The sequence below is a fragment of the Leptosomus discolor genome, chromosome 5, assembly GCF_034619465.1.
Source record: "Leptosomus discolor isolate bLepDis1 chromosome 5, bLepDis1.hap2, whole genome shotgun sequence".
Lineage (NCBI taxonomy): Eukaryota > Metazoa > Chordata > Aves > Leptosomiformes > Leptosomidae > Leptosomus > Leptosomus discolor.
Genome location: NC_141395.1, coordinates 31,718,985 through 31,746,783, shown reverse-complemented (window position 1 = coordinate 31,746,783; position 27,799 = coordinate 31,718,985). Strand labels below are relative to the sequence as shown.

General features: G+C 45.4%; 1 protein-coding gene across 1 annotated transcript in view; it reads left to right on the top strand.

The window, feature by feature from the left end:
- The window catches only part of PLCL1 (phospholipase C like 1 (inactive)), a 207,002-nt gene extending 185,368 nt beyond the window's left edge, over positions 1–21,634 (top strand). The window contains exon 6 of the mRNA XM_086465525.1: positions 21,452–21,634. Coding sequence (XP_086321651.1) covers positions 21,452–21,634 — 183 coding nt within the window. The remainder of the gene's footprint in view (positions 1–21,451) is intronic.
- The last annotated feature ends 6,165 nt before the right edge of the window (positions 21,635–27,799 follow it).

Genomic DNA, 27,799 nt, shown 5'->3' with positions numbered 1-27,799 from the left:
TGGGAACGGAGAGGCTGAGGGGCAAAAATGGATGGGAGAGACTGTTGGTAGTAGAGAAGGGTTAGAGGAGACCTGGGGGACACCTGTGGTTTCTTGCATACCTTGATTCACCATGAGAGAGAGGGAAAGTGAGTAACAGAGTCAGCATAGGCTCAGTTAACGGACTTCTGATGAAGAGAAAAGGCAACTGATTCACACCGGATGGAAGGAACTGACCTTTTCCACACAGCATAATTGAGGCAAGTAGCTAAAGAGAACAAAAAAAACAGGTGCACCAGGCAGTTCTGAACATTAATATGAATACCTTAAGCTGTGTTAGGTAAAGTATATGCCTCATGCTCGGAGTCACTCTAAACATGATCGGGGTTATTCTAAACTTTTCCATTTTTAGATGTTTGTCAAATGAGAAGTTTCAACCTCTGAGGGCAACCTGTGATTAATGAAGGTACAAGTAGAGTATCAGAGAAACATTTTCCATGAAAAATAATTACTGCCTGGCACATACTGTCAACATATTGAAGAGCATTTTGAACATCTAGTCAAGGTCAAGGAATAATTGACATGTTTAATTTCTAAGCCACAGCTTCTTTTTTACTTTTCTCACATAATAAAATATTAATGGAGTCTGTGGCAACTACCCATGGTATAAGTGCACATGAAACACCTTTTCATTCTCACTGAAGTCCAACTCAGCAATGTCATTAGACACCTGGGAATGTGGTTGTACCACAGGTGTCTGATATGAGATTATCAGTCATTGTTCTTATTTTTGTTTTTTGTTTTTTGTTTTTTTTTTCCTTAAAGAATACTGCATTTCAGTGACTCTGCCCATAACAAACATATTTGCTGGTTACAGCTGCATCTTGTGTTTGTCACTGACTCTGCCCTCTGTGCTGGTGAGAGCTCCTCAGGAGGATTTGGTGAGGGGAGACTGGCAACCCTGCCCCACTCAAGCCATCGGAGTACTCTGTATGTCTAGTATCAGGGTGGTCACTGAAAAGGTATTTCACTAGATGTTGGTGTAGTGATGTAAGAAAAGAAAAAAAATAGCCCATAACATCTCACAAATGCATCAGCTGCTTTACAGTGGATGAGGTGAGTGAATGGTGCAACGCTGATAAGGGAAAGCCTCTTTGTGTGCTGGAGGTTGTTGGAGGCGGTTACATCACATGGCAGTAGTCAGTTTGTGTGAGGCGCCCATGAGCAATAGCAGGTATTATGTTGTGCTTGTGCCTGTGAGGCAATTAGTCTTTTCCTAGGCTAGTGAAGCCAAGGCGTATTTAATTAATGTATTTCTTTATAAAGGCTCATTGCAATAGGTAAGCTTTGAATACAAAGAGGACATGCAATAAGAAATTGCTACTGGCAAAATCATTACAAAAGTGCAAGATTAAAGTATATTTTATAAAACTCATAACTGTGGGCATTCTTCATGTTCAAAAATGTCCTGAGGTACTTTTAAGAGGTACCTAATGAGAATGAATCAAAAATAATATGTCACTTTCTTCCTTAGTTTATATAAACTTAATTACACGTTAGTAATACACACAAGAAGGACAAACTGTTGGCCAGAACATAAAAATGTTAGTAAGAACAGGGACATTATAACTTGGTGACAGTCAACTTTGACATATATTGATATTTTTAATATGTCACATCATCTTGCTTGGTCCCGTGTCGTGTAAAATACTGTCAGGCTTGCAGTCAGTAATATTGAGAAGCACAACATCAGTACAATAGACAGAAGAACTGTGTTCTCATGGCGACATTGCAGGAATGGTTATGATCCCAAATTTAGTCTTGCTTTCATTTTTATTTCCATACACCACCATCTCTGTGCTTCTGTTTTCCTTTCTGTATTTAATTAAGTGCCAGTAAAATGCGAAGGTAGCAAACAGATTTTGTGTTTACCACCTCATGGGGACCATGGTGCTAGGAACTGTACGTTTCATCCTAATGAGCGTGCAAAAGCACTTGGTGTGGCTGACTCTCTCGCATCAAAAGTTCACAATTCATTTTCAATAAATATTTACCCATTTTTAAAATAGGCAACTATCCTTTTCACAGAGTGAAGGGGTTCACGTGGGTGCGTGGGCTTGTGTTTGTTTCTCCCCAGATGCTGGTGTTCCTCCTGCCTTTGCCTGGTGAGGTCACCGCTTCCCTGGCCTATGTGGCCACTTTTGCAGGCAGGTGCAAACTCCTCCTGCCTGTGCTTGGAGAAAGGGGCACAGGGCTGTGCAAGGCAGAAGCTAAGAAGCCTTGTTAGGGCAGTCTGGCCTTGAGCTAACGAGTCCTCCTGAGAGGTGGGACATCACCACTTGCACTTGGTGCTGCCGCAGGGCACTAGACACCTTTCAGGTCAGGTACGGTCACATAGTATGGGTGGTGTGTGTGCAGGGCCAGCTCGGGTCTGCTCCCAGCCCTCTCAGTGGGGAGCGATGCTGGCGGTTGCCTCTCCTGGGGCCCTTCTGCCTGTTCCATCTGCCTCTCCCACAGGATCTTGTCCCAAGTGTTTTCCAGGAACTGAGGCACTCTCGGCATCTGTCGCATGTGCAAACCAATGACTTAATGACTGCTCTATGAGTTTTTGAGAATATTGGGGGGAGGGAGGCGAGCGAGGATTGTAGCCTGTAAAACTGTTCTCCTTGCTGAGGCAAAACTGCAACAGATTACCAGGAGGTGTTTACTTGGACAAAGAAGTTGGGATCTACCCGAGTCCCAAGAGCCTGGCAAGTAAGCCAAGCAAAGGTCAAGTGTGTTGACTGTGGTTCAGATTTATTGCTGTCACGTTGACATGCTTTGCCTGTCTGCAGACATATTTTGCTGGGCTGTCTGTGCTTTGGTGGATCAGCACATACAAAGTCTAGGAACAATACCAGAAGATACTTGCCTGCATGTTGAAGGTGAATATCTAGATAGTTAATATACCAACATACTGACTTATTTATAGGCAAAACATGGGAAGACAATGTGGTGTTTACTGGTTTTGTCTTCTACTGAAGGGGGAAACACCCAAATGTTTGAATCTAGTCTCTGCTCTGAAATGCTGCCCATGGTAAGAGTTCATCTCTGTTGCTGTGTGTTCTGTCTTAGTAGGGCTCTAACTGCTAGTGCATGCTACGAGACATCAAGTGGTTAAATTTTCAGGGATCATTTCAGCACCCGTCCATGAGTGTATCTGCTAATTATCCTGCATTTAAATTAATGCTGATTAGATGTATAAAGAGAGAGGTTGCTGAATGCAGAAGGCATACAATTATTAAATTACTAATGCAGTTCATTCTTTGGGGGAGAAATACACAATTTCATGAAGTAGTAGTGATTAGTGTTAGCTCTGGTGTAAGTGGTTTTATGCGGCAAAACTGTGCACAAATAGCACTTTTGGAGGATGATGTCCACAAATCATCTGTCTTCTGCAGCATGCAGACCTCTCACTTGGGTAGCAGAGCCACGAATGTGCACTTCGAAGTTACTTGGAGAGACAAAAGCGAGTTATCTGAAAGATGTTCGTACAGACTATCTGGCTTCACCTACACTGAGACAAATTTAGCATCACTACAAAGTATCAGTTTTCTTTAGGAAGAAAAGCAACGTGTCAGACGGTGATTGTTATTCTAAAGTGCCTTATGTACATTGGTACCACAGAGTTGCTGCTGATCTTTGGAAGAATTAGGTCCGTTCACAGCATTAATTTAAGGATTACTATAGTGCACTATGGCAGTGATTTTTAGTGGATACTCTATAGTACTCTAAAACCATCTTGTAAGTAAGATTTATTTGGGTGTCTTCACATCAGTCATTTTCCTTGCAGTTAGGCAAGAACCATGGCTTCACTCCTTGGCGTGCTACAGAGTGGACACCAGAGTAGCATGGCAGAATCTTAGGGACATTTCGTGTAATTAAGAACAATGGTAACAATATATTCTACTGCATGTCATGTAATTGCTGCCAAGATTTTCATGGAAGTTTACGCTATCTAGGTTTTAAGTGAGAGCGCAGTGAATTCATGAGCCACTGTAAAGCTGCTGCATTCCATGTACTATAGATTTCTTTCCCTGTAAGTGTCAGTTAGGCTTCCCTCTGCCCCCCCTCCAAATTCATCATATCTTATGTCCCTCCTTTTCCCAGCCTGTCTCTGTGGACAGAAGTACATCAGTGCTCAATTTGTGAAACTGCAAAAATAAATTAAATATAAGCCGTAGTGTCTTAGCAACAAATTCTTGTGATTTGCTGTCATCTTGTGACAGTGATAGTCCAGCAAGAGCAGTAGGCAGAAGTGGTTTGTGTGGCATGGAGACTTCATGCTTGCCTTTAAATGCAGGGCTCATTGTATTATTCCATGTCTCCAGATCTCCCTAGATAAATATGTTTTGAATGTGGTTACCGCAAAGGCTCTTTTTCCAGAGAGGCTAAATTCCTATCCTGCTGTCTAGTTGCCATGTTGTTCGCATTTCCTTTGTTGATGCAGTTCAGAGTGGTGCTTCTAACTTTTAAACCTCTCCAGACTGTGTGCCCTGGCTGCTTTTGAAGGATCTTCTGCCTTGCTCCAAGACTGGCTCAGCTACAGCTGAGATTGGCTGAACCAATCGATCTGTGATGGAGTGACAGATTTTACAAACATATGAGGAAATGCAGAGCTGCTGTAATTATTCTCACATAGTTACTAGATCAGGTTGATCTCTTGCACATGAACTGAAGGATACAAAAGAAAAAAACCTAACACAAAACAGCAGGCTTCCTAAAGTGCTAAAGAGAAGGTGAAAAGGTCCAGCAAGGTCAACTTCCCTTTAGTCTTGTAAATACCAAACATGAAGCAGTTTATTTAAAAGTAGAGGGAATGTGAGGAAGGAGATAAGTTGTTCCTTATTGAGCATGTGAGAAGTCTGGAGGAGCAGCATGGGAGTGCAACTCCTTCCTGGGCCCTTTGCCTGCTCCGAATGCAGTGGTGAGTGCGCTCCTTCAGAGGGCAAAGCCTGGGCTCCTGGTCCTTAGGCCATGCCCGCAGGGCTCCTCTGTCTATGGAGAGGTGTTTCAAGATTTTTCTGGGATAAGGGGATTTAAGAGTACTTTAAATGATACTGAGTTACAAGATAAGGAGGTAAAAGTATGATTCACATGCAAAGCTGATTTGATCAGTGTATTTTGTAAACCAATAGAACCACACTGTGTAATCATTGGGTAGGCAAGTCCTTCTTGTACATAGCAGAGTGCTGTTCTCTGCCATTTTGGTTGGTATATGCCTCCTCAAGATCTTGCCCATACTACTCACAGCACTGGCTTTTGCCTTTCTTGCCCAAGCCCAAAGGCAGGAACCAGAGCTCTTTTAAAAGACACGGTCTCGGTGGATTTTGTCAGTTGTATCTGGTGATGGAAACGTCTCAAGTTACTTCAACAGTGTGTATCAGGGTAAAAAGAGTGTAATCCCAGTCTCCCAGTGGTGCTAGTTAATCAGCTGGAATATACTGTTCTTGGCCATCAGCCATGCTGCCGAGCATTGCTCTGGGGAGGATGTAGTGAACAGTCTCAAACAAGTACAGCATGGCCTCTGTGTGTACCTGGCTACTCCCCGCAAGCTTTTGAAGTCCTAATGGTGTTTCTGACAAGGTCTCTGTTTTCTTGGCCAAGGAAAATTTTAAGACATTAATTGAATTTAGAGCAAATTAAATATTCACATGTGTTTAAAATATACATGAAGGCCATCCAAGTGATCTTAAATCTGCAAGTACCAAATGCTGGCAACAGCAGGGACTAATGGAGGAAGGGAGGGCAATGATCTCGAGGGTTCACAGGTCTTGCCCCTTTGTGATACTGTGAGTTTCTGAAGAGATATGTTAGGGCATGGAGTCCTGGAATGGCTTGACAGTGAGGAGAGACTTTGTCCTGTATTAGTCAGTTATTCCTGGGTTTTTTGTCCAGTAACATCACAGCAGGAGTGTTTTGTTGGCTGTCAAGAAGCAGTTGTCCAGACATTTGGATCAGCCAGTCAGTGCTTAACTGTCTAGGCACAGGGATCCACGTGCACCTACGCTCGCCTGCCTGCAGTGCTGGTGCTTGTGATGAGCAGCACTCACCTCCCCACCTCATGTGGCCCCTGCAGGACCAAGCCCAATTGATACTTTTTGTTCATTCAGGGAGCACGCACTGTTTTCTGACTTTTATCCAGCCTTTAACATTCACTTGGATGCGTAGAAAATAGGACTAGAAGGGCCTGGGAGGCTGTGTAGTTCCTCCTACTGCCCCAATGCAGGATCAAAATTAGCTGCTGTGGATCTAAGCCCTGCTCAAATACTTGGCATGGGAAGTGGTTGGTATGAGGTTGTGGTGTTCTTCATAGTGGAACCCAGGGACGTAGAGTCACTTGGCACTGGGGGAAAGAGCTGATGGACAGAGTCATCTGAGCAGAAATGTAGGTCTCTGCCATTTTTCTCACTTCCCTCTTCTCCTTCAGCACCAGCGCTCTTCTCCTGCAGGTGTTTCACAACAGCAGGTTTAGGGACAAGACCCTCTTGCATTCAGTGTGGGACCCAAGTCAGGACACACCAGAAGTGGAGGAAACAAGTGCCGTGAGCTGCTTTTCTTTGGTATAAACCTTTTTTTTTTTTTTTTTTTCCTGGCAGGGGGACTGCAATCCAAAGTTACAGATTTCAGATGTAAATATTAGTCCTTTAATTCCAGGGGGGCGCGTGGGGGTGTGTGTATACAAACCACATGCATGTATGTATATTGGAGGCGAGACAGGCCATCAAATACATATGTGGAAAAATAGTAACTTTGGGACAAAAAGAACAGATTGGAGAAGCGAAAGGTGTTATGAAAAGCCTTGAGTGATATGTTGTCTATGTCCATTTTCCTTGCATGTCACTAAAACAAGCCAGAGAGAGATGGCAAGCAATCTTGTGATATGCCTTTTATGTTGCGTGACGTGACAAATTGCCAAAAGCTGCGGGTCTGGTGCCAAGCTGCTGGCTGCGCAGGCAGGGAGAGGTGCATTGCGTTGTGGTGATGGTGGTGGGAGACGGCCAGGAGCACATGGGGTTGCTGTGCCTGGTGCGCGTTGTGCCAAGGCTACCTTGCCGTCATGGGCTTTGAGCCTGGCAGAGGCTTGGCATGCTGAGGTGCTGTGTGTAGAAAACCAATTTTAGGGTCGCTTCACAAACGGAGGCTTGTCAAGATGTTTAAATAGCACTAGTCTGCCAAAATAGATGTCTAACTCTCTCCTTGTGTAGGCTGGTAGCTCAGTGAAGCCCATTGCTTGGTTGGCTGTCCTGCCTCAGTTACCCCTCTGTGCCTCACTGCCGTCTCAGTCTTTTCCGTCTCTTCACCCCAGCCGCTAATGCCCCTTCCCTCTGTCACCCCACTGTGCATATCATCTGAATTATGCTAAAGCAGTGGGAGAACCACCACGCTCTTTGTCTTACCCATGTGTCCGATTCTCCCCCTTCCTTGATCTGGACTAAACTCATGACCCTAAAGCTGACTCTACCTGTGATGTGGTTCGCATTAATTTATTGGTCTGTATTCATGCCAGCTTCACCCTGGGGTATCTGTGTGAGATCTGGCACTGCTGTGCTGCTGCTGGTGGGCAGACTCCATCACAGCCTGAGCCCCAGCTGCGCTGCTGTTGTGTCTCTTCTCTACCAACCTGGCAGGGATTTTGGCACCTTGGGTGCAAAGGCCAGCTTCTCTCGGGGGTGTGGGTCTTCTGGTCCAAAGACTATGCAACTGGAAAAGTAATTAATAATGATCAGGTGATGATGTGTGAATACAAAGAGAGTTTGTTCCCCAAATGCTTCTCTGAGCAGTAACAAGATTATCAGCTATGAAGAGGTTATTTGAAAAATCAGCAGGCAGGACTACAAGTTCCTTGAAGGTGCTTGTTTTTTGAGAAAAAGGAGCTACTCCTGCATGTATGTGTGCCTGCGCAGGTCAAAGCTGGAAGATGGGTGGTGGGGGGTGGGGAAAGATGACTGAATGGAATAATGTTTGTAGATGGTTCCCCACTAAAGGAGGATTGCTCGGTGTAAAAACTGGGTCAGTGTCATCTCCCATCCCTTGAAGGGGGAGACAGTGAAGGAAGAACTGCAAGTGGCATAGAACTTTAGCAACTTCTGCCACCATCCCCTCTTCTGCAACGGTGACATTTTCATCTGAGACACAGATATCAAAGACTGCCGTACCCGACGGTGGAGTTAATTAACACAGCCTGGAAGACATGGAAGTTGGGAATCTTGTTTCTGCCAATCTGACAACATGACCTCATTCAGAGGAATTAAAAGGGCTGTAATGAAAGTATAAGTTTCAGCAGAAATTCATACATTTCTTGCTTTTATCTGTCAATGGCTGCACTAACAAAGAAAGAAAAAAATGAGCAGCTGCCTCTGTGAGGTGTTACAGATTGCATTATAAGCCAAGCCGAGCCGCCAGCCCTGCCACATGCAGCTCAAGCAGTGAGGCAGTGTGCTGGAGGGGCAGGAGCCTTTCCCCTGTGTCCTTTCTGGGCCTGTGGGGTGGCACTGGCCTTGTGCCCCAGGCAGGGCTCCTGCCCCAATGCCTGGCTTGAGAGACCTTTTCCTTCCTGGGTTGGCAGTGTCCTATGGTGCCTCGCCTGGATGGTTATTCACAACACTGAGGACCTCGGTGTTTTTTTTTCTTTCCTCCCTTACATTCACTGTTGATGTTGTTTCAGGGTGGTCAATTAAGCAGTGTGGAATTTCTCGTGTGCCAAGACACACAAAATGGATGTTTTTTCTTGTGCTCAGGGACTGAGTATTGCTTAGAAAACTTCAGTTATCTCTTTATGCAACTTGGAGGATTCCTGATGTCCCTTAAATAGTATCCAAGAAGAGAGATTCAATTGCATGGTTATTTATTATTGAAAAGACACATTACATTTTTAAATAGTTTCGGTTGTATTTTAATCTCTATTATTTAGCAAATTCACTTTACAACCTAGAATTTGCTTTCGCTGTGCTCATTTCATCCCTCCTCAGCTAGCACATGTTGCCACTTCTGGCCTGCGTAGAGATGACACTGATGGTGCCTGCCAGGGTGTTTTGTCTTCCTCATGTTTGAAACTGTTGGATGCAGATGTGAATCAATGTTGCGTGTGCTGGTAAAGTTCTGGTGGAGCTGTGATTGCTTTAGGGCTAATGAAATATGGGTAGAGAAAACTCCCTTTGTTTTCTTCCTAACATGGAGCTTGTGTGTGTCAGCTCAGTGCCCTGCCTGAGTCAGGGTAACCCATAGGCTCTGGAAGCATTTTTCCCCAAAACAGTCATGTTCCTATGCCGTTAAATTCCATGGTTCATTTAGACACGGGTCTTTGTGCCACCGGGGAGCTTCTGCTTTCAGCAACCTGTGTGTGCATTGCCGTTGCATGAAGGAGCATGTGTCTGAGCAAAGGGCTGCATTTCTAGGTGGTCCATGGTGGGACAGAGCAAGAGGGAGTTGCTGCCTGAAGCCTCCACCCAACAGTCATTTTTTCTGAATTTGTGTAGGACTGTTGAGTTTCGGGAAGAGACCAGGGAACTGATTTGTACCTTGCAGGAACATTAAGAGAGGATTGCTTGTACATTGTTTGTTCTCTAGCATTTGCTTATTGTTAAACCTGAATTGTGCCATTCCCTGGGAGCTGTAAACTGGTGCTAGCCTGGAACAGTTTTGTTTGAATGTAAGCTTTGTTGTCTGCCAAGAGGTTTAACGTCTTCTGAAAATTACCGTCTTCTGAAAATTACCTTCGTGGTGTATTTTGAGCTCATTACAGCTACTGTCAATGGATCACATACAGTTTCCCAGCCCTTCTAAATGATGGGAAGTTGACTGCCCCTTTTTGTTATGTGAATTACGTGCTAGCATCTACAAAACCCTACTCTCTGTGGGGGAGTGGGTGTCTAATTGAAGCTAATTCCCTGGGGGAGCTCGGAAGGCAATGAAAGCTGCCAGATGCTCCTTCGAGACTTCCTCCTCTGCCGTTGCTGAGATGGTGGTTGGGTTTCCCCTGGCACTGTTAGTAGCCTCGGTCAAATCCAGTAATGTACTTTATAACCAAGTGATACTTGGCCCTTGTGCTTCGCTGAAGCTAGGGGCTAGGATGTCTCTATATGAATGCAGAGTCATCCCCCTTTCCCTCCAGAGCATAGATAGCAATCCTCTCTCCACATGTCAGGATGTGCATAATACCATCGCTAGCCAGGACCTTTGGTGGCTTCTGCACTTGTGTGAGTACCGGAGTCAGGAGAGCTGAACTCTGAATCCACCAGGCAGCAATTTGCAGGCATGACCTCCCCTATTTCATTGTGCCAGTCCAGCTTCCATTACTGCCTCCTGACATGGAAAAGAAAAAATATTCATCTGCACCACTAACATATTCCGAGGGCTGTGGTTGAAGTAAACTACTATTTAACTCAATGGCAGTATTGATTCATTTTTGTAGTCAGGAGCCACCAGCAGTAGAGGGCTGCAAATTAAAGATTTCCATATTAACATATATGATTATTGGCAATATGGATCTGCAGGGATCTGACAACAGTCAGACTTAGGCAAGTAAGTTAAAAAGGCCTGTATAGTAGGTTTTTTTCTCTGGCATCCTCTGTGTCACGGATCAGACATAGGTCTCATGCTGGCAGGGGGAGCCTTACGGATACACTGTGTTCACTCTGAATTGATAGAGCAGGGAGTGACGATAATTGCAGTTAAGTGTTCTGCATGTTCTCACTTAGTGTCGCCTGGGCTCCTGCTCCATGGTGCCAGTGACCTGGCGATCCTGGCTTACCTAGCAGTGGGGAGGAGGCAAGCCACATGAAGGCACTGAAAAGCACCTGAAAATTTTTTATGTTTTCAAGGAGTAACAGAGGTGGTGGCAGTGGCACAGCTCGACCTGGGGGGCCTAATTTAGCATTCTGGAATGAACAGGCTGAGACTGGAGGCTGACGGCAACATCAGGAGAAGGATGGTTTCCTTTGGAGGGTGGCTCAGTGGTCTGAAGCTGGGTAGTCCAAACTCATCCTCTCCAACCCTCGCCAGTAACTGTGGAGGTATTACTACAGCCATCTGTATCATACTTAAAAATTTAGTTCAGTTTTGCTGAAAAGCCTCTTACTTTCTGTGGCATGGCATCGTAACACGTTGGAAATGATGCTTGTTCAGTTTCCCTTGTTGACATTTTGGGGCAATGAATGTGTAAATGAATACTACAGTCCCTGTCCTGCACCACTTATTTTTGGGCTTGGCTCACTTGGTTTGCTTTGTGTCTCCACTCCCATCCTTCACGGAGGGTTCTCATATTCAGCCATGCCTGTTTGTGACCCCTCCTGATTTTCTGCTCCCCTACCAGTCGCTTCATTTGGGTAGCTATCTGCCTGCTGGGCCAGTGTGCTGCTTACAAAAATAACTGTAAATGCTCCTGTTTGTACTTGGTTTCACATCTGCACTGGGAAGGCGAGGCTGGGATTATGCCAAGGGAAACAAGCCCTGTTAGCACACGGCCCCTGCAGCCGCTGTGCCCACAGGAGCCTCTTTGACCTCTGGCTGGGGCAATGCAAGCAGAGAAGGTGGCTCAGCTCTGCTTTTGCTGAGCTCACTGGCCAGTGTCATGAGCAAATCTGCCTTTGACTGCAGGGGACCGGAATGACAGGGCTGGTCCGAGCCAACAGGGAATGTCCCAGCTGATAGGGACAAGGTCGATCAGAGCATTTGCTTAGGGATCTTTTAAAAACCTGTTCCTCCTAGCAGTTAGGCAGCATTTTGGGGGTGGGTGGGGTGGGTGGGTGTGGGTTTGTTTTTTTTTTTTCCTGCGTAAACTTCTATGTGATTTGGAGGTTTTGGTCTCAGCTTAAAGCTTTCTGCTTCGGCATAAAGTTGTTTGTGGTCTGTGCTGCTTGTGAACAGGTTAGAAGCTGATTGCCCACAGCACCTCACGTGAAGGTAGGAGAGCAGCCAAAACAGAGGTGTGTTATGTTCCCTCTGGGAGAGCAGGAAAGGGGAGCTGGGGTGGCTTCTGCAGATTCCTGCGCCCCAGTCAGCTGGTGATATTTGCCAGCCGCTGCTGCATCAGGAGGATCAGGAAACCATATAAGAAATTAGTGTTTGTGCTGTCCAGTTACTCAGAAACAAGGAGAGTGTAAGGAGCTGTGTGCAGGAACAAGCACTGCATGAGTGTGCTCTGTTACCTGTCCAGCAATGCTGTGCTCTGACTGGTGTAATTTCATTTCATCTTGATTAGATTGTTTCAGTTACCATTAAGCACAGATGCAGGTGGGGTTTTTTAAGCTGTTGTCCTAAGCAGTAGTCTAAGGAAAGCAGTGAGTGTTTGTGCTAAATCCCCCCAAAATCCCCAAAACCAGCACAGGTGCCAGTTGTCTTCAGTCTAGTCAGAATCAGCTCAAAGATAGTCAGTAAACCCTTTCCAGGTTCTGACGAATGTAAGGTACATTTTGCTGTCAACACTTGCGATGAAGGACATGATTTTGATGTTAACTGTGTGGTTTGCAGCCTGGGTGGCTGTGAGTCAGCGCAGAGGGCACCAGGGAGCAGAGAGGTAGGGGGTTGCCAGCTATTCCCAGCCAAGTGTTTTGCTCAGGGGTTGCTTTGCGCGTGTGTTTTGCTAGCTACACAACATGTCTTTTCCTGCAGCTGGGCCTTTCACTCAGAAAAATAACATGCAAGAAAATTCTGTGCTTTCTGCTTCATTTTTCTTCCCCTTGTTTTGTTTTTCTGGGACTCTCTGGATTTTACTGGAGTTGTCAGCTGCTGCTGGTACATGTCGGGAACTGAGTTTTGTGACCAAAGGAGGACTAAGAAATAAATGCCTGGACATACAGCTTTGATTTCTGTCTCATGGTTGTGTATCAAAAATAAATAGTACCCCAATTTCTTCAATGATGTCGGGTTTTCCTAGTATTGAGTGCTCAGTCCTGGGCTCCCAGACAACCCTGTAATTTCAAACTTACCACCAGAAAAAAGGCAGGCTCCCTGCATGGAGGGGTTGGCAATGAGAGTCCATACACATGTGACTTGGTAGATGTAGTGCCTGAGACACACAAGCAGCTGAACTGATCAGCACATTGCTAACATCAAATTAATAGCGTTATTTCTGAAAGCAAATTCCTGCTACAATGCGGTTACAGACGGTCGATGTTCACATTCATTGCTTTTGACAGCCTGGTATAAGGTAATTTAATTTAAACACTCAGATGAGAGAGAAGCAAGAGGCATTTAAAAAAAAAAAAAAAAAAAAAAAGAAAGAAAATAAAAGCCCATTCTTTTTCTACTTAAAATGCCTGCTTGAAGGAATAGATTAGTAGCTATACAGTGCCATTGATCTGCAAGAGCCCATGGATTTCAGTGAAGAGTTCTGTTTAAAGATCAATAGGGAATGCTACAGCGTGAGTGCTTTTGCCGTTTAAGTATTCAAGCAAATGCTTGATGTTAATTCCTTCTCAGGCTTTGGTCTAGGGCCAGTAGGGTTTGGGAGGGCACTTGACTGTTTCAGAGGGCAAGCTGGCCATGTAGGTCCTTTGCCTTTATTTCATTAGGCAAATCCCATAAGACAATTACAAACACAGACCCTCTTTGCTAAGTTGCCATGGCTGCACAAGGCAGCGATATACTCTCTCTGGTAAGGCTAGCAGCCAGAATCGGAAGTTTGTCTAAGTATTTGCTGCTTTGCTAATTACATGGCTGTTTTTGAGGTTCTCCTTGTATGATGGAAGTGTTTTGTTCATTTCCACCTCCCAGGCTGCCCTCAAGGTCTGCATTTGGTTATGTCTCACAATTTGGGAATATACAAGTTGTGGGCTGGCAGTTTTGTAATAAACTGGGAAGCTTTGCCTGGTGCAGTGCCGAGGGGGCTGTCTCTTGGTATCCAGCACAGCCATTTAGATTTTAACTGCACCTTTCTAACAGCTGAAAAATAAGGCAAAAAATGCCTTTTCGAGGGAGTGCCACACTGACAGAGGCAGCTGGTGTTACCTCTTCCCAGCCGCTCACATCGCTGCCTTGTGCTCTGGGACTGACTGCTTGGCTGTGCAATGAACTGTCACTAGCCTCCTAGAAAACTAACTAAGCTAATGCGGAACACCTCAGTAGATCCCTCTTCAGTCATTCTCTCCAATACAGACCTTTGGGGTGAGACCCAAACGGCAAATGAAATCAGTTTAAAAGTTTTGGGGTTTGCATGGGACAGCCTAATAATGAACAACTGGCAGATTGGTCTAGTTTGGGAATTTAAATATAAGTTGTTGGAATCAGATGGAACTGGTTTTCAGGTAACCTGGATATTGCTCCTAACACACCACGCTTACAATTTTAGCATCAGGCTCCATCACTGGGTCAGAGTACCAGTCTGCAGTCACAAAACCATTGGGTGTGTTAACAGAGTAGTCCAGCCTGTGGCTGTGATGAGTAATCACACAAGAGCCACAAATGAGGTTAAGGTTTGATCTGTGTTACAAGCTAGGGCCATTCTGAATCCTACTTTACTTTTCTTATTTATTTGTTCTATTTATTATCATTTACTTATTCAATTTTATTAACCTCTTCTGTGTCCCTTTGCTATGGTATCTGAACACCTACTGTGGTTGCAGAGATCTGTGCCTGGAAGAGGACTGGACTAATATACTGGAACCTGCTGGGTGCTCAGGACAAGTCAGGGCCAAATGGGCTCCATGAAGGGGCTGTAATCCAGATTCCTGCCCGCTTTCCCTTGAACTGCTGAGAGCCACTTCTGCTGTTGTACAGGTTGCTTCGCAGTTGCATTGTGAATTTTGCCAACCACCTGGAGTAACACTGGAGTTGGTCTCTTGCTCTTACAACTGACTAAGCTGGAAAAGAGACCATGCTTAGTAACGGTATTTGCAGAGATGGTTACCCCTTTGCTCTTAACCCAGCATTTGTCCTTAAGCTAGGTGCTTGCTGGCAGGAGGCTGCTGGCTGGGATGTACCACCTTAGGGATGTGCATCTTGGCAAGCTGGTGAGTGCCCTCCAGGCTGACAGTGTGGCTTGCAGGTGTAGTTTCATTTCCGAGTCTTGCGCAAATATTGGGTGCGAACAGCAATTCCTTCCCTGCCTAAATAGTGAGACGGTTGGGAAATACAGTGCAGCCAAGGCCAGTTCTGCACTCCCAGTGCTTTTCCTGGGGAAATGAGTTTGAGTTTTTCTGCTTTCTGAACCTGCTCAGCCTCCTGTGTAACAAGAGACAGGCAGGAAGGCCTGGAGCCAACATCCATACAGCTGGTTCATAAAATAAACAGAGAAAGGATGAAATGAGGAGTAATCTGGGTTAGATACAGAAATACTAGGAAATTAACTATTCCTCCTCCTCCTCTTTGTCTTCTTCCTCATGCTTGCTGTTGTAGGTGTCCCAGCTGCTGGCTACGATGTGTTGAACAGATCAGCTGTAGAGCTTCTGACCTTGTTGCTTGACACAACCTTTGGTTCAGTTTTGATGCTCGTCTAAAAACTTATGTTCACCTTGTTTTTATCATCTAACCTTGTGTTAAAGCTGCACATGGCAATCTATTCCACAACAGCTTCTCTTTCCTGCTCTTGCTTACAGAGATTTAATACTCCGTGTAATGGTGACTGCCTTTCCCTGGGTGGATATTTTCTTTTTCGTATATCTCTGATCTGTTCTGTATGTGGTATAATTGATTCTCAGCTCTGTTTCCTTCTTGCAAATCTTTGCTAGACCTTGCTTTGGGAAATGGGAGAGGAGGTCTCTGCCTGTCAGTAACACGCTGATGTGTTACACAAAAATGAGATGCTCAGTTTGACATCTGAAATTATTGGCAGATACTGAGAAATGTGATGACTCAGGCCGCAGCGAGGACTCAGTCGAATTGCCCAATTACTCAGTGGCAAAGCTGTTGCTGGTTTCAGCCAGGTAGAAGAAAGCTCTTACATTTGATTCAGAACTGGGTATGTGGGAAGCTACCCCCAAAACCCAGACCTTAAATGATTCATCAGTAGCACAAGGAGTGCCATTTAAGTGCCATCTTTTATATTTGTGGCCTTTTTATTTTCCTGTCAGGAAGTGAATTACTGATATGCAAGGGTTTAAAATAAATTGGCAAGTAACATTTGGCCTCTGCTTTTCCTGTGGGGTAACTAATTTTCGCAATCCTTTGTTGTTCAGTGTGCGAGAAGTGATTATATACTTTGCGTATATAATCTTTGTGTACAGTAATTTTTCATGCCAACATGTGTGTTGTGATCTCTACCACAGAATAAGGCAAAGCCCTTTACAAACTATATGCAGTAATAATGAAAAGGTGGGGCTTTAAAGTCTGCATTGATACAGAAAGACTCTGCATGTATTTGGAGTACTGTGTTCTGAAATGTGGATGTGTCTATCAAATTCATATCAATTGTTCCCACATTTAACTTTGAAGGAAGCATGGAAAAATACCTGCTTTTTGTAATAAGTTTAACATAGCAGTCTAATAATTTCATTAATGATTCCTCCTCAGGATAACATTTTCAAAGCCATGCGCAATCATTTAATTGTGTGCCTCCTTATTAATACTAAACACAATTTAAGACCCACTATGACACTCTGAAAATGCACCCCTTGTGGTAAATGCCACTTCCACACAGAGTATCCCAGCAGTATCACAGCAGCTCTCCAGCATTTCTGCTTTCCAAGTCCCTTGGCACAGACCATCAGTGCTGGTACCTTACCTGTGTTACCTCTGAAATGTGGAGCGATGCAATGCTTGCGGTTGTTTTATGTGGCCATGTCTGGGTTTTTCAGCCAATCACTGGCAGCCACCGGTGGCCTCTGGAGATTTTACATTGTGATTAAATAATAATGTAAGAGCCTGTTCCTGAGAAAAAGTTAAAAAATAACAGTAATACCATGAGTGTGATGTGGCATGGGCGTAAGATCTCTGTTATTTATTGTTTGTTTACTCAGCCCTCGAGGGGCGGAGAGGAAAGCTCCCGTAGTGTGCTGTCAGAGAATATGTGTGCTAGCAGATAAGCAACTGTCTGCTTTCACAAGCAGCAGACTACAAAATGGTCTTCACAGCCACTGTTCCAACCTCCCTGAAAACATGGCCAGTTTTGAATGCCAGGAAGGCCCTATTGCGGTTTTCCACTTTGCCAGTAGTAAAGCAAAGTGCTCGTGTGGGGCAACCTGTCAGTTCACTTCTGCATGGTCTGAGTGGTGGCCTTCAGGGTCCTTCTGCAACCCCCTGATGCTGATGTGGGCAGCTGCCAACATGAGGGCTTCAAGTCCTGCCCGTGTGATAGCTGGGGTCCCCAGTACTGGTGGGTGCCCAGAACTAGCAGTGCATGACGACCTACATGTCGCAGGGTGGTTCCTGGAAAGCATAGGAATAGAAATGGCAATTATTAATGTATGTACCCATGCCCATATGTTTATATTAATATTTATGTAGAAATATACATGCAATGTAGATATAAAAAAAAAAATATTGTGGAGTCGCACACAAAATGGTGCCACTTACCTAAATCACCTTCTCCTCTTATTTCCTCAGCCTAGGAGTCTGGGTGGTTGGTGGTTGTTGGATGTATGAGCTGTGGTCTTGACTCATAGGAGTTTGATTTGGTGAAAAAATTAAATAATAAAAATTTGTCCCATCTATGGTCATTGCCAGTGTCTGTCTATACTTTTTAAAGCCTTTAATGGGTTGTCACTGAAACGGAGCAGTATTTAAAGCCGTGTCAGATTATCCCTGTTTTCTAAGTAGTAGTAACTTGTTAAGGTAAAGGTGTATTATTTTACAGTTGCTTGACAAGCTGCATTATTTGTACTGCAATGTTAATTTGTGACGAGGCTCCACGCTTAGTTGTAGTTAGGTGTGTGAAACCTGACATTTAATGTTCCCTAACTCTAAATAAAACTGGGCCCCTTGATCAATTATTCAAGTAGAGCACTTGATTAATCTCTTCTGGCTTAATTTAGTGTCCTGACAAATGCTGAGTTTAGCCTTTCTCACATGTATTTATTTTCAGGAAGGCTGATGATATCAATAGCAGAAGGGAAATAGATGGATAGATGCCGAAATGGAACGTCGTGATCTCTCTTTGTCTGGGAGAGAGATGCTTTGTTTGTAAGGGCAAAGAGGATTGTTCTGTGCAGAGAGATGATCACAATGACTGATTTATGAAAGTTGTTTCAGTGCAATCATACTCTTAAAGTTTATACCAGCTTCTATCCAGTATTTAGTTCATTAAGGTGTTGACACAATTTTGCTGACATTTTTCTTAAGTGGATTATGCTCACAGCCAGCTTTTCAAAGCAAACAGATGGCTTTCAAACAGAGCATGCCTACAGATTTTTTTTTTTTTTTTTATGGTGTCTCTAGAATTAGACAGCTCTGTTGGAGGGGGCTGGTTTGTCATTAATTTTCTTGTGACAGATTATTCAAAATCGTTTTTGCTTCTTCAGCTTGCTCAAATGAACCAGCTGTTTAAAAATAAAAAATGCAAGGAGGCTAAGACATAAATCAATTGGTCTGTACATGAATGGAATTGCACTGTTTTGATAAGTCCATTTCTGTTTTTAGATCACTGTAAAATAAGAATGCCTTCGAAACATTGCAAGTATGCTCAGGAGGAGTGGTTTTCTTCTTGGAACCCAAAGACACGTTGTGCATTGCCTCAGACAAAATCTGTAATCTGTATTGCCTGGTTACTTAAATGTGAAATCAGAATATGCATAAGGGGAGCAGGAGGCTCAGCACCCTCACTTGGGGTGTGGAGTCCCTTGGCTTCTGGGGACTTCAGATACAAGCCTTGGCAGGGCAGATCAGGCTGTCGTCCTCCGAGCAGGGGTGTATCGATCCCAAGGAGCTTCCCTTAAATGAGTGTCTCGGAGGGTCCCTAGGCAAAGACACAGTTTGTGGGCCACCCTGAGAAAGATTTCCATGCTTTGCCCTTACCCTGAGAAGGAAGAGGAGATATGAAGAAGGTGGCATGGACTTAGCTGAAGCTCTTTCTGTGTCCGCTTATGGACCTGCATCCATCTTCTGCTGCTGTGTGACGGGAAATCCTCTTCCATGCACAGTGTGAGTGAGTGCTCCCACTGCCCAGGGAGATGCTGGCCATGCCGCAGCAGAGGACAGGCTCCTAGAAGTGTTTCCCCAGATGCCCCAATTCAGGGGGCACCAGGTGCTTCACGGTACTGGGCCTTCATCGTCATCATTTTACCTCTCTGTTGCACTGGCTCTCCCAGGTTTTGGGCTTAGTTGTTCTTGGTGCTGTAGGGATGTCTACTTGGAGTTGCTTTTTGTGCTAAGGAAGTTTTTCTGGTTTTGTTTTTCTATTGACTTAAGAGAAGTTAAGGCTGCAAAGCATTGTCACACCAATTTTGTCTGCTTATTCGTGTAGCCTTTGGTGTCCTCAGTCCTGTATACATGATAAGGAAAAGCAGCAGCCCCACTGCAGCCGGGTCTATTTCATCCTAAAACCAAACTATTTAAAACTGCATTTGTGTATTGAAGAATCTACCACCCTTTTTGATAACATTACCACATTGGTGGTGATACTGCTGTTGGATCTCTTTGCTTATGCTGCAGTGTGTTGTCCCTGTCACTACAGCACCGGCACAATTCCTGTGCCATTTGCAGACAGGGATACTGGGGCGTACCAGGTGCTCAAGGCAGCTGTGGGGCTCCTGGATTCCTGCCTTTAACCATAATCTCAACATCTGTCCTAAAAGCAAGATCACAGCTGTGTGAAATATGTGCTGCTTAAATTATTCTTGTTTTGTTTTTTTAAAACCATGTCTGCCTGCTGGATCCCAAGCTATTTGTCTGTGTATTCCCATAACTGTTATGTTGAGATACAAATCTCTTCAAAAGAGCTTCATACCAAATAGCACAGAGCTGCTCGTGCAGTCCCAGTGCTTTTTCGTTCTCGCATTGAGCTGGATTCCCAGCATCTGGGTAGCGATTTGCATTGCTCAGCAGGGACACATTCATGTCACCAGGAGATGAGGCAATCACGTTCTCGGGCGCAGGCTGCCATCCTTGGATGATGTGGTTTCCCACGTGGTGTTTACCAGTGCAGTGGGACTTGCAAGCCATCATTGTTTCTTTGTTGTGAACGTTGTTTACGGGGGCTCAGGCGGTACAAGTCCGGTGCCAGGCGCTGGTGAAAAGGGAACTGTGCTCATCGGTGTGGGATAAATCCTTCCTCTTAGCTCTGGGGAAGGGGAAATGGAGAGGAGAGAGATGCTCCCACTGCTGGAAGGTATCGTGCTGTGACTTGTCCAACACATCTGGTTTGTTTAGAGAGGGGAGGAGGGTCAGTAATCAGTTGTCCCTCAAGTGTGCCCTGGGTCCTGCTGTAATATCTGTTGTCTCCTCTAAGACCTTGCGAGAAGCATTGGTGGTTTGTGGGAGGTGAGGTTAGGTTGCAGGGATGTGAATATGACATTTCAGTCAGCAGAGGTATTCCTTCTGAATATGTAGATAACCAGCTCCAGCAGGTGGTGTACTTTAAGCTGTACTTCGGGTGACATTAGGAGAAGAGCAGCTCAAGTTCTTAGTGATACTGAATTTTAATAACCAGATGGAACTGCTGACTTTTATTTATTTGTATCCTCTAGCACCAGAGTCTTGTTGCTTTGTGGCACTTGAGATATCAATATTGCATAAATATTCATTTTGGCATTTCTGAACATCAGCTCCTTAATACAAATTTCAGGTAGTGCATTTTTCCTGATAGTTACAAATTGGATTGACATGCTGTTAGTCACCTCACCTTTACACATTTTGAGAAGATACAGAAGCAGGCCTTTGCTTATGAAGTCTCTCATTCCCAATTGCCTCCTTGAAGGTCCCAAACAAAATGGTTCAGATGGATTCACTGTAGCACTACAGCAAGTTGTGTTCGATACAGGTGTGCAGCTTGGCCTGCCTCTGCTAAAGGAGAACCCAAGGCTGGGTAGCAAATCTGGGTGCAAGGAGGTGTGAGTAGCCAGGGTCTTGCAGCTTGTAGGGGACCCCTGGTTGGGGACGCACAGCCATTGCCACGTGCGATCTGATGCCAGGGTGCAAGGATGCAGCAGTGGCATGGGGAGGGGTGTACCATGTTGCTGCCCTGTCTCTAGCAGGTCCTTGCTGTTGACTGTGGGAGAGGAAATGCCTTCCCCCACAGGCTCCTTAAGGCCAGGCCCAAATTATCTCCCAAAGGGTGACCTGAAAGTGGGGGGAGTCTGGCGCCTCTCTCACTCACCCTGCCCACTGTGCTGGCTGCTGCCTTCCTCACTGAGCTGGGTGCTGGGCTGCTGAAGGGGCTTCAGTCCCTTCCCTGGAGGCTGGCATTCACAGAGGGGCAGAGGGGATTTGAGAGAGGACCTGGGACCTGTTCCATGGCACTGAACAATATGGCAGAGACACGAGAGCAGTACTGCTGCTTTCAGCCCTGAGCGATGTGTGCGATCCCTGACTCTCTCCTGCATGTCTGTCTGTGCATCCTCAGGGCCAAGGAGATCTCCTGAAGAACGCCAAGAATGAAGCCCTGGAGAACATGAAGCAGATCCAGCTGGCGTGCCTGTCATGCGGACTGAGCAAAGCTGGAAGCGGGCACACGGACGCCAAGTCAAAACGGTGCCTGGAGGCAATACAGGAGAAGGATACCGGAGATGAAAACGGGAGGCTGTGAGGGGAGGCAGAGCTGTCGCATTTGTCACAGATTTCAATAACTCTAAACTATTTTTTTAAAGCATTTAAAAATTCACACAGGAATGCCCTCTACAGGGTGTTGATAGTATTAAAATCCTCACAATGTCAGTATTTTAATGCAGTTAATTTATCTAAGTTCAACTCTGGTAGTGAGTTTTCTAATGAGCCAAGCTGTCTGTATGCAAGTGCGTGTGTGTGTGCACACACGCAAATCCTGTAGGCGCCCTTTCGTGCATTACATTAGCCATTTGCTAATTTATTCCTTTGTCATCTTTGAATAGGCCTGTTTATTCTGAAGATCAAAACAAATGGAGTACTTGTATCAGTTTTGTGCTTTATTTTACTCTCCAGCTTTTAACTTACAGGTTACATTACTGTTATGCTGTTTAAACAAACAAAATACAACAACACATGTCACCAACAGCTGTTTTTGTGAGGGCAAAACTAGTGGTTGCTGCAGATCCTGAATGTGATTTTTAATGAACAATTCAAACCAAGTAAATGGGATGTTAAATGGGCAAAGTTGCTGGATACATTACAATTAGGTTTAAGGTGTATATTTCACTGAATTTTAGCAAACTGCTGTTCAGGATACACCCAGATAGTACGTACCAACTTAAGAGCTAGCTGATTTATTTCATTCCAGTAAATCATTGCTACCTTCTAGATCCGCAGGACAGCTACAGTCTTTGCTGACAGGCATTAACGCGTGTAGTAATGAACGTAGCTAGTCTGTAGTTATGAGGAGAGCTATGAATATCCTTCAGTGACTGTGAACTCTGAAGGGGAGCTTCAGGCCATTCTGAAACACCCAGTGGTGCCAGTATTGGAAGGAAGGTTTTACAGATTTCACAAACTGTGAGCTTTACTGCAAGAGGAGTGAGAGGTCAGATCTTGCTTTCTGCTTAGATGTTGAAGTCAGTTGAATGAAGCAAGCTGGATCTGGCCTTATGTTGTTGTGGTTAAGAATCATGCTGTACTAGAAATTGGAAGCAAGACTGCAGAACTGCTGCAGATGTAGTGTAGAGAAATAGTTTTGGGAAAGAACAGGGTGCCAGCATTTTTGTGCAGCAGTTACAAATATCCTGACGCATGTCATATGTTTAGACTAGTTCTGAGAATTGTGCCGCTGTAGAAAGGAGATGGAGAATGTCATGAAGCAATGCATCCTTGTCCCTCCCAGTGTCCAGCTCATGTATGCTCACAATATTAATTTCAATCATTTAAGTACTGTGCTTGAGTGTAGTATTTGTGTTACTTTTAACAGGACTAAGTGTTTTATGGTTATAAAAAAGACTATATTTATTTAAAGCATTGCTTTTATTTTGAAAAGCTACTTTTAAAATTAATTTGATTAACAAATATGCCAATTTTCTGAACTTAACAAAAAGTACTTACTGAAAGTTTGACCATTGGAGAACCTTATATAGCTATTGTGTTAAGTTATTTTTGACTTCTTAATAACACTATTATGTTCATGTTGCACATTACTGAGAAAGTAAAGCTATGAAACAACTTCGACCCATGTTTTCAAAGTGATTGAATGCAGAAGGTAACCAGTGAGACTTGGATAAAGGTGCATTAGAGTGGATAAGTTGCTGGAGAGAAAGTCCTGCTCTGATAGGAATTGTATTATTGCAAAGGTTTTAACTTGGATGCCTTAACATTTCAGTAAAACTTGCCATACTTGTTCAGATCCAGCCCTAAATCCTCTGTTTATCTCTCCATTAGATTATAAGTGCGTATTCAGCCTTCATTGAGGTCTGGAGTGGGGTGTCTTCTGTGTTTCAGGCAAAGCATAAAGTCCAGATCAATGGTGTAAGTGTGCACATTCACATTTTGCCCTCCTGATTTCATCGTGGGTCGTGTTTATATGAAAAACAGCTCTTGGCTTTCAGTATTTATGGTTAAGGAGGATGGAGACTGTTAACCTGGCACCACCAATTGTGAAGGATCAGCCTATGGAAAGCATCTCTCTTGGAAGGGAGAGGTTGCTTCAGGAAGGGTGAGTGGCTTGCCTCTTGGTGTTTCATTTAAACCTAGAAATAGCTTGATTTTCTCAATTAAAAAGGCTATCCTAATGTCTGTACAGAAACTGCTGGCAAAATACCTTCTAGTCCTCCTTCCTTCTCTGATGTGATAAACAAATGAACATAAAATTACATAGAGAAGGGATTGCTTTGTGTGCTGGCTGGAAAGGAGTACCACATAGCTCTCACTCTGTGTGTATTTGCACAACCAGATGATAGCAGCTGGGTGGAAATCCCATAGCATTCATGCACACACCTTCCATGCCATATTTAGCATTCATGTCGTGTCCTGTGCCAAGGTCATGCTGCGTGGCTCTCTGTGCGAAAATACAGGGAGTAGAAAACCTCGGGCACCCTGGATTGCCCCAAGGACCTGGGACCGCTCCTGGTGCTGGCACCCACAACCTCACAGCTGGAGCAGCTCCACCCTCCCTCCGGCACAAAGAGAGGGCTGGCAGCAAAAGCTCATCTCACCTTCCTCTGTGGCCATTTGAAGTCACTGTGAGTGGAAATGGATGATAAAGCAGCAGTCGGCATAATAAAAATTCAGCCTTGAACACACGGAAAAGTCATATCCAGCATCAACAGCAACAGTATCCGGGGGACGGACTGGCTGGCCTTTTGGGAAGTGTTTCGTGACATGCCTGACTTCTTGCAGCGGCACAACAACCTTGTCTGGGGTCTGTGCTGGTACGATTTGCCTGGTGTCCTACCTGAATTGGGTGGATATTATCTATATCACTTCTGGGGAAGTGATGTCAGGAAAGGGTTACAGGTATTTGCAGTTGTTTACAGTGTGTTTCAGCAATCAGAGCAGCTTTCAGGGACTGGCTGGGGAGGTGTCTGCCAGAGGGAGAACAGGGGTGAATCTACCTGTGTTCTCGTTCCAGCTCTGTCACCAAGTCCTACATCTTTAGAGTATTTATTTTCCCTGTGTCTCTCATCTGTAATATAAGACTGATGATATTTTCCTTTCCAGGCACAGATGAGATTACACATTTCTGAAACCCGTTTGAGTGTGCTGGTGCTCTCCGGAGAACATCCAGGCACTGCATTTGGGCTGTCCTCTACCTCCAGCGCCTGCCAAGTCCTTCCACCGCTGGTGAGTGCAGCTGAGCCAGTGTGTGCGAGGAGGGCTGGGCCATGACTGGCTCCCTTCTCCTCAGGGCATCGGTTCCTCCAGTGCTCAGGGGTACGTTGTCCATGTGCTTGTGTATTTGGCTTCTACCAAACTGCACCTTTGGTCAAGCATGGCAGAGGGGCAACCACCTCAAGGGTGTTAAGTTCCTGCAGATTTCCCAAGCAAAGATGGGGCGGGTGGCTCAGGGAGGCCCCTGCAGCACTTTCTGTGGGGCACAAGGCTGCAGTGTGACCTCTACCTGTGTTAGGCACCAGGCCCACGGGAGAAAAGTGGATGCAGAGGTTCCGCTTGGATTTTGCTTCTTATGTGCATAAAGGAATCCAGCCACAAGGCACAGGAAGGGGCTGAATTAGTCCAGCTGTTTGCAGACCTGATTAGTCTTAAATTGGCAGGAATTGTTTTTAACAAATTTCACCTGCTGTCAGGACTGACCCCTTCTCCCTCCCTCTCCTGAGCTCTGCATGAGTTAAAGCACCATGCTGTTCTGCTACTTCGTCTATCCTTTTTCATGCGTTTTATTCCCTGTTTTTAAGGGGATAATGCAGCTTCCCAGTGCAAACAAGGTGAGAGTTTTGCATGTTCCTCCTTCCGAGATTCATCTCTCGAAATAGATCATTATCAGATAATTGCATGCACAGAGGGCACTTTGCTGTATAATAGTCCATCTCTTCTATCTATCTGTTCAGACTAAAACACTAGGTTGTATCCTCCTTGGCCTCCATCCTGCTCCTGTAGCAATAGCAGCCTCACGCAGGGGACTAACTAGGGAAGCTTTAGAAAAGAAAAAGGTGAAGGGGTTGCAGAAGCAATCTCTTCATGCCTCCGCTGCTTGCTGTGGGACTGAGCATGGTGGCCTCTGCTCTTATCATAGCAGCAGCCATAGATGATGTATGCGCTCAATAAATCTGAGATTTACTTCTTGTGAAGTGCAGTGCTTAGGAAGGGAAAGGTGATCGTGAAGGATGAAAACATCTGGGCACAGTGAATGTGCACATGGGAACGGAGCAAACACCAGGCACCCAAATGCCCTCCCTTGTCAGTCCCTCTCAGCTCCGTGGGCAGGTGTGAAAATCCAACATCTTCATAATATCGTACCTGTAAAATTGTCTCCAAATTGCCGCACCAACCAAAAGGCAATGTGTTTCCCCAGGCAGCTGGTGAGTACTGCTGGGATGCGTTTCCCGGGTCCAAAGCACACGTGCTGTTTGAGACTACTGTGGCACAGTCCCTTTGGGTTGCCTTTGCACAGACTCTGGCTCAGCAGTCTTGCATTTGCCTTCCACAGCAGGCCCCTGAAAAAATGTTTCCTTTTTGGAATAATCTTGATGAAAATGTGAGTTCAGTAACCGAGGTGTGAGTGACCAGGCCGGGAACGTGGTGCAAGTGCTGTCCCACCAGCTGTTCCTCCGCAACAGAGTACTGCATGAACATGCCTCCAGTCAAACAGGTCATGTTTTAAATGAGGATTTTCTACTCTTTGATTATTTGAAACAGTTTACGAATGAATTGTTTTTGCAGAAAATATTCATGGAGTAATTTCAAGAAAATGTGCAGAAATCAAAATCTCAGCAGACAACACACGAGCGGGAGGCAGTGTTGCATTTGACAGCTGTTTGCTGAGCACAGTCCATACTGCCCTACTCTGGAATCTGGAAGAAAAATGAATGATTACAAAGGCAAGTTTGAGTTATTGGTGGTGTTAGAAGTATTTTAGGATACTTGCAGAAAGGAAGGGAGGCCATCCAGAGGGACCTTGACAGGCTGGAGAGGTGGGCCTGTGCGAACCTCATGAAGTTCAACAAGGCCAAGTGCAAGGTTCTGCACGTGGATCAGGGCAATCCCAAGGACAAATACAGGCTGGGGGATGAGTGAATCAGGAGCAGCCCTGTGGAGAAGGACTTGGGGGTGCTGGTGGATGAAAAGCTGACATGAGCCAGCAACGTGCGCTCGCAGCCTGGAAAGCAAATCGCATCCTGGGCTGCATCAAAAGCAGTGTGGCCAGGAGGTTGAGGGAGGGGATTGTGCCCCTCCGCTCTGGTGAGACCCCACCTGCAGTGCTGTGCTCAGCTCTGAGGCCCCCAGCACAAGACAGACATGGACCTGCTTGAGTGGGTCCAGAGGAGGGCCACGAAGATGATCATGAGGCTGAAGCACCTCCCCTGTAAGGACAGACTGAGAGAGTTGGGGTTGTTCAGCCTGGAGAAGAAAAGGCTTGGGGGAGACCTTATACCTTCCTTCCAGTACTTAAAGGGGGCCTGCAGGGAAGGTGGGGAGGGACTCTTTACCAGGGATTGTAGTGATAGGATGAGGGGTAACGATTTCAAACTCACAGAGGGGAGATTTAAATTAGATGTAAGGAAGAAGTTCTTTACTGTGAGGATGGTGAGGCACTGGAACAGGTTGCCCAGAGCAGTTGTGGCTGCCCCCTCCCTTGCAGTGTTCTAGGCCAGGTTGGATGGGGCTTTGAGCAACTGGTCTGGTGGAAGGTGTCCCTGCCTGTAGCAGGGGGTTAGAACTACTTTAAGGTCCCTTCCAACGCAACCCATTCTGTGGTTCTATTTTCCCTGTTAAACTGCGCAGCAGGGACTCATTTATTTATTAAGACATGAATATAATAGGGTTGGGAAACAAATGCGATACTTGAGGCCAAAGTTAAGTGAGCATGGAGAGAAGGTGGCTTGTTGCACGTGGGGAGGGATGCTGGGTTGCGGGGGTCTGCATGGGTAAGTGCTGGCCGAGAGCCCCTAGGAGGAGGCATCACCTTCCCTGCAGTGGTAGTGGAGGCCTGTTTGGGCAAGGAGCAAGTTGGTAACTGATGGGGTTGGTTTCCACCAGCAGAAGTTTGCACAGACCTCAGTGAGGGCTGTGGGCATGGTGGCCATGGGATTGGTTCCACCCCTGACCCATGGATTAGTGTGGCTGTGGGAGAAACTCCCAGGGGATGGGGGAGTCCATGGCTGCAGCCCTGGGAGCT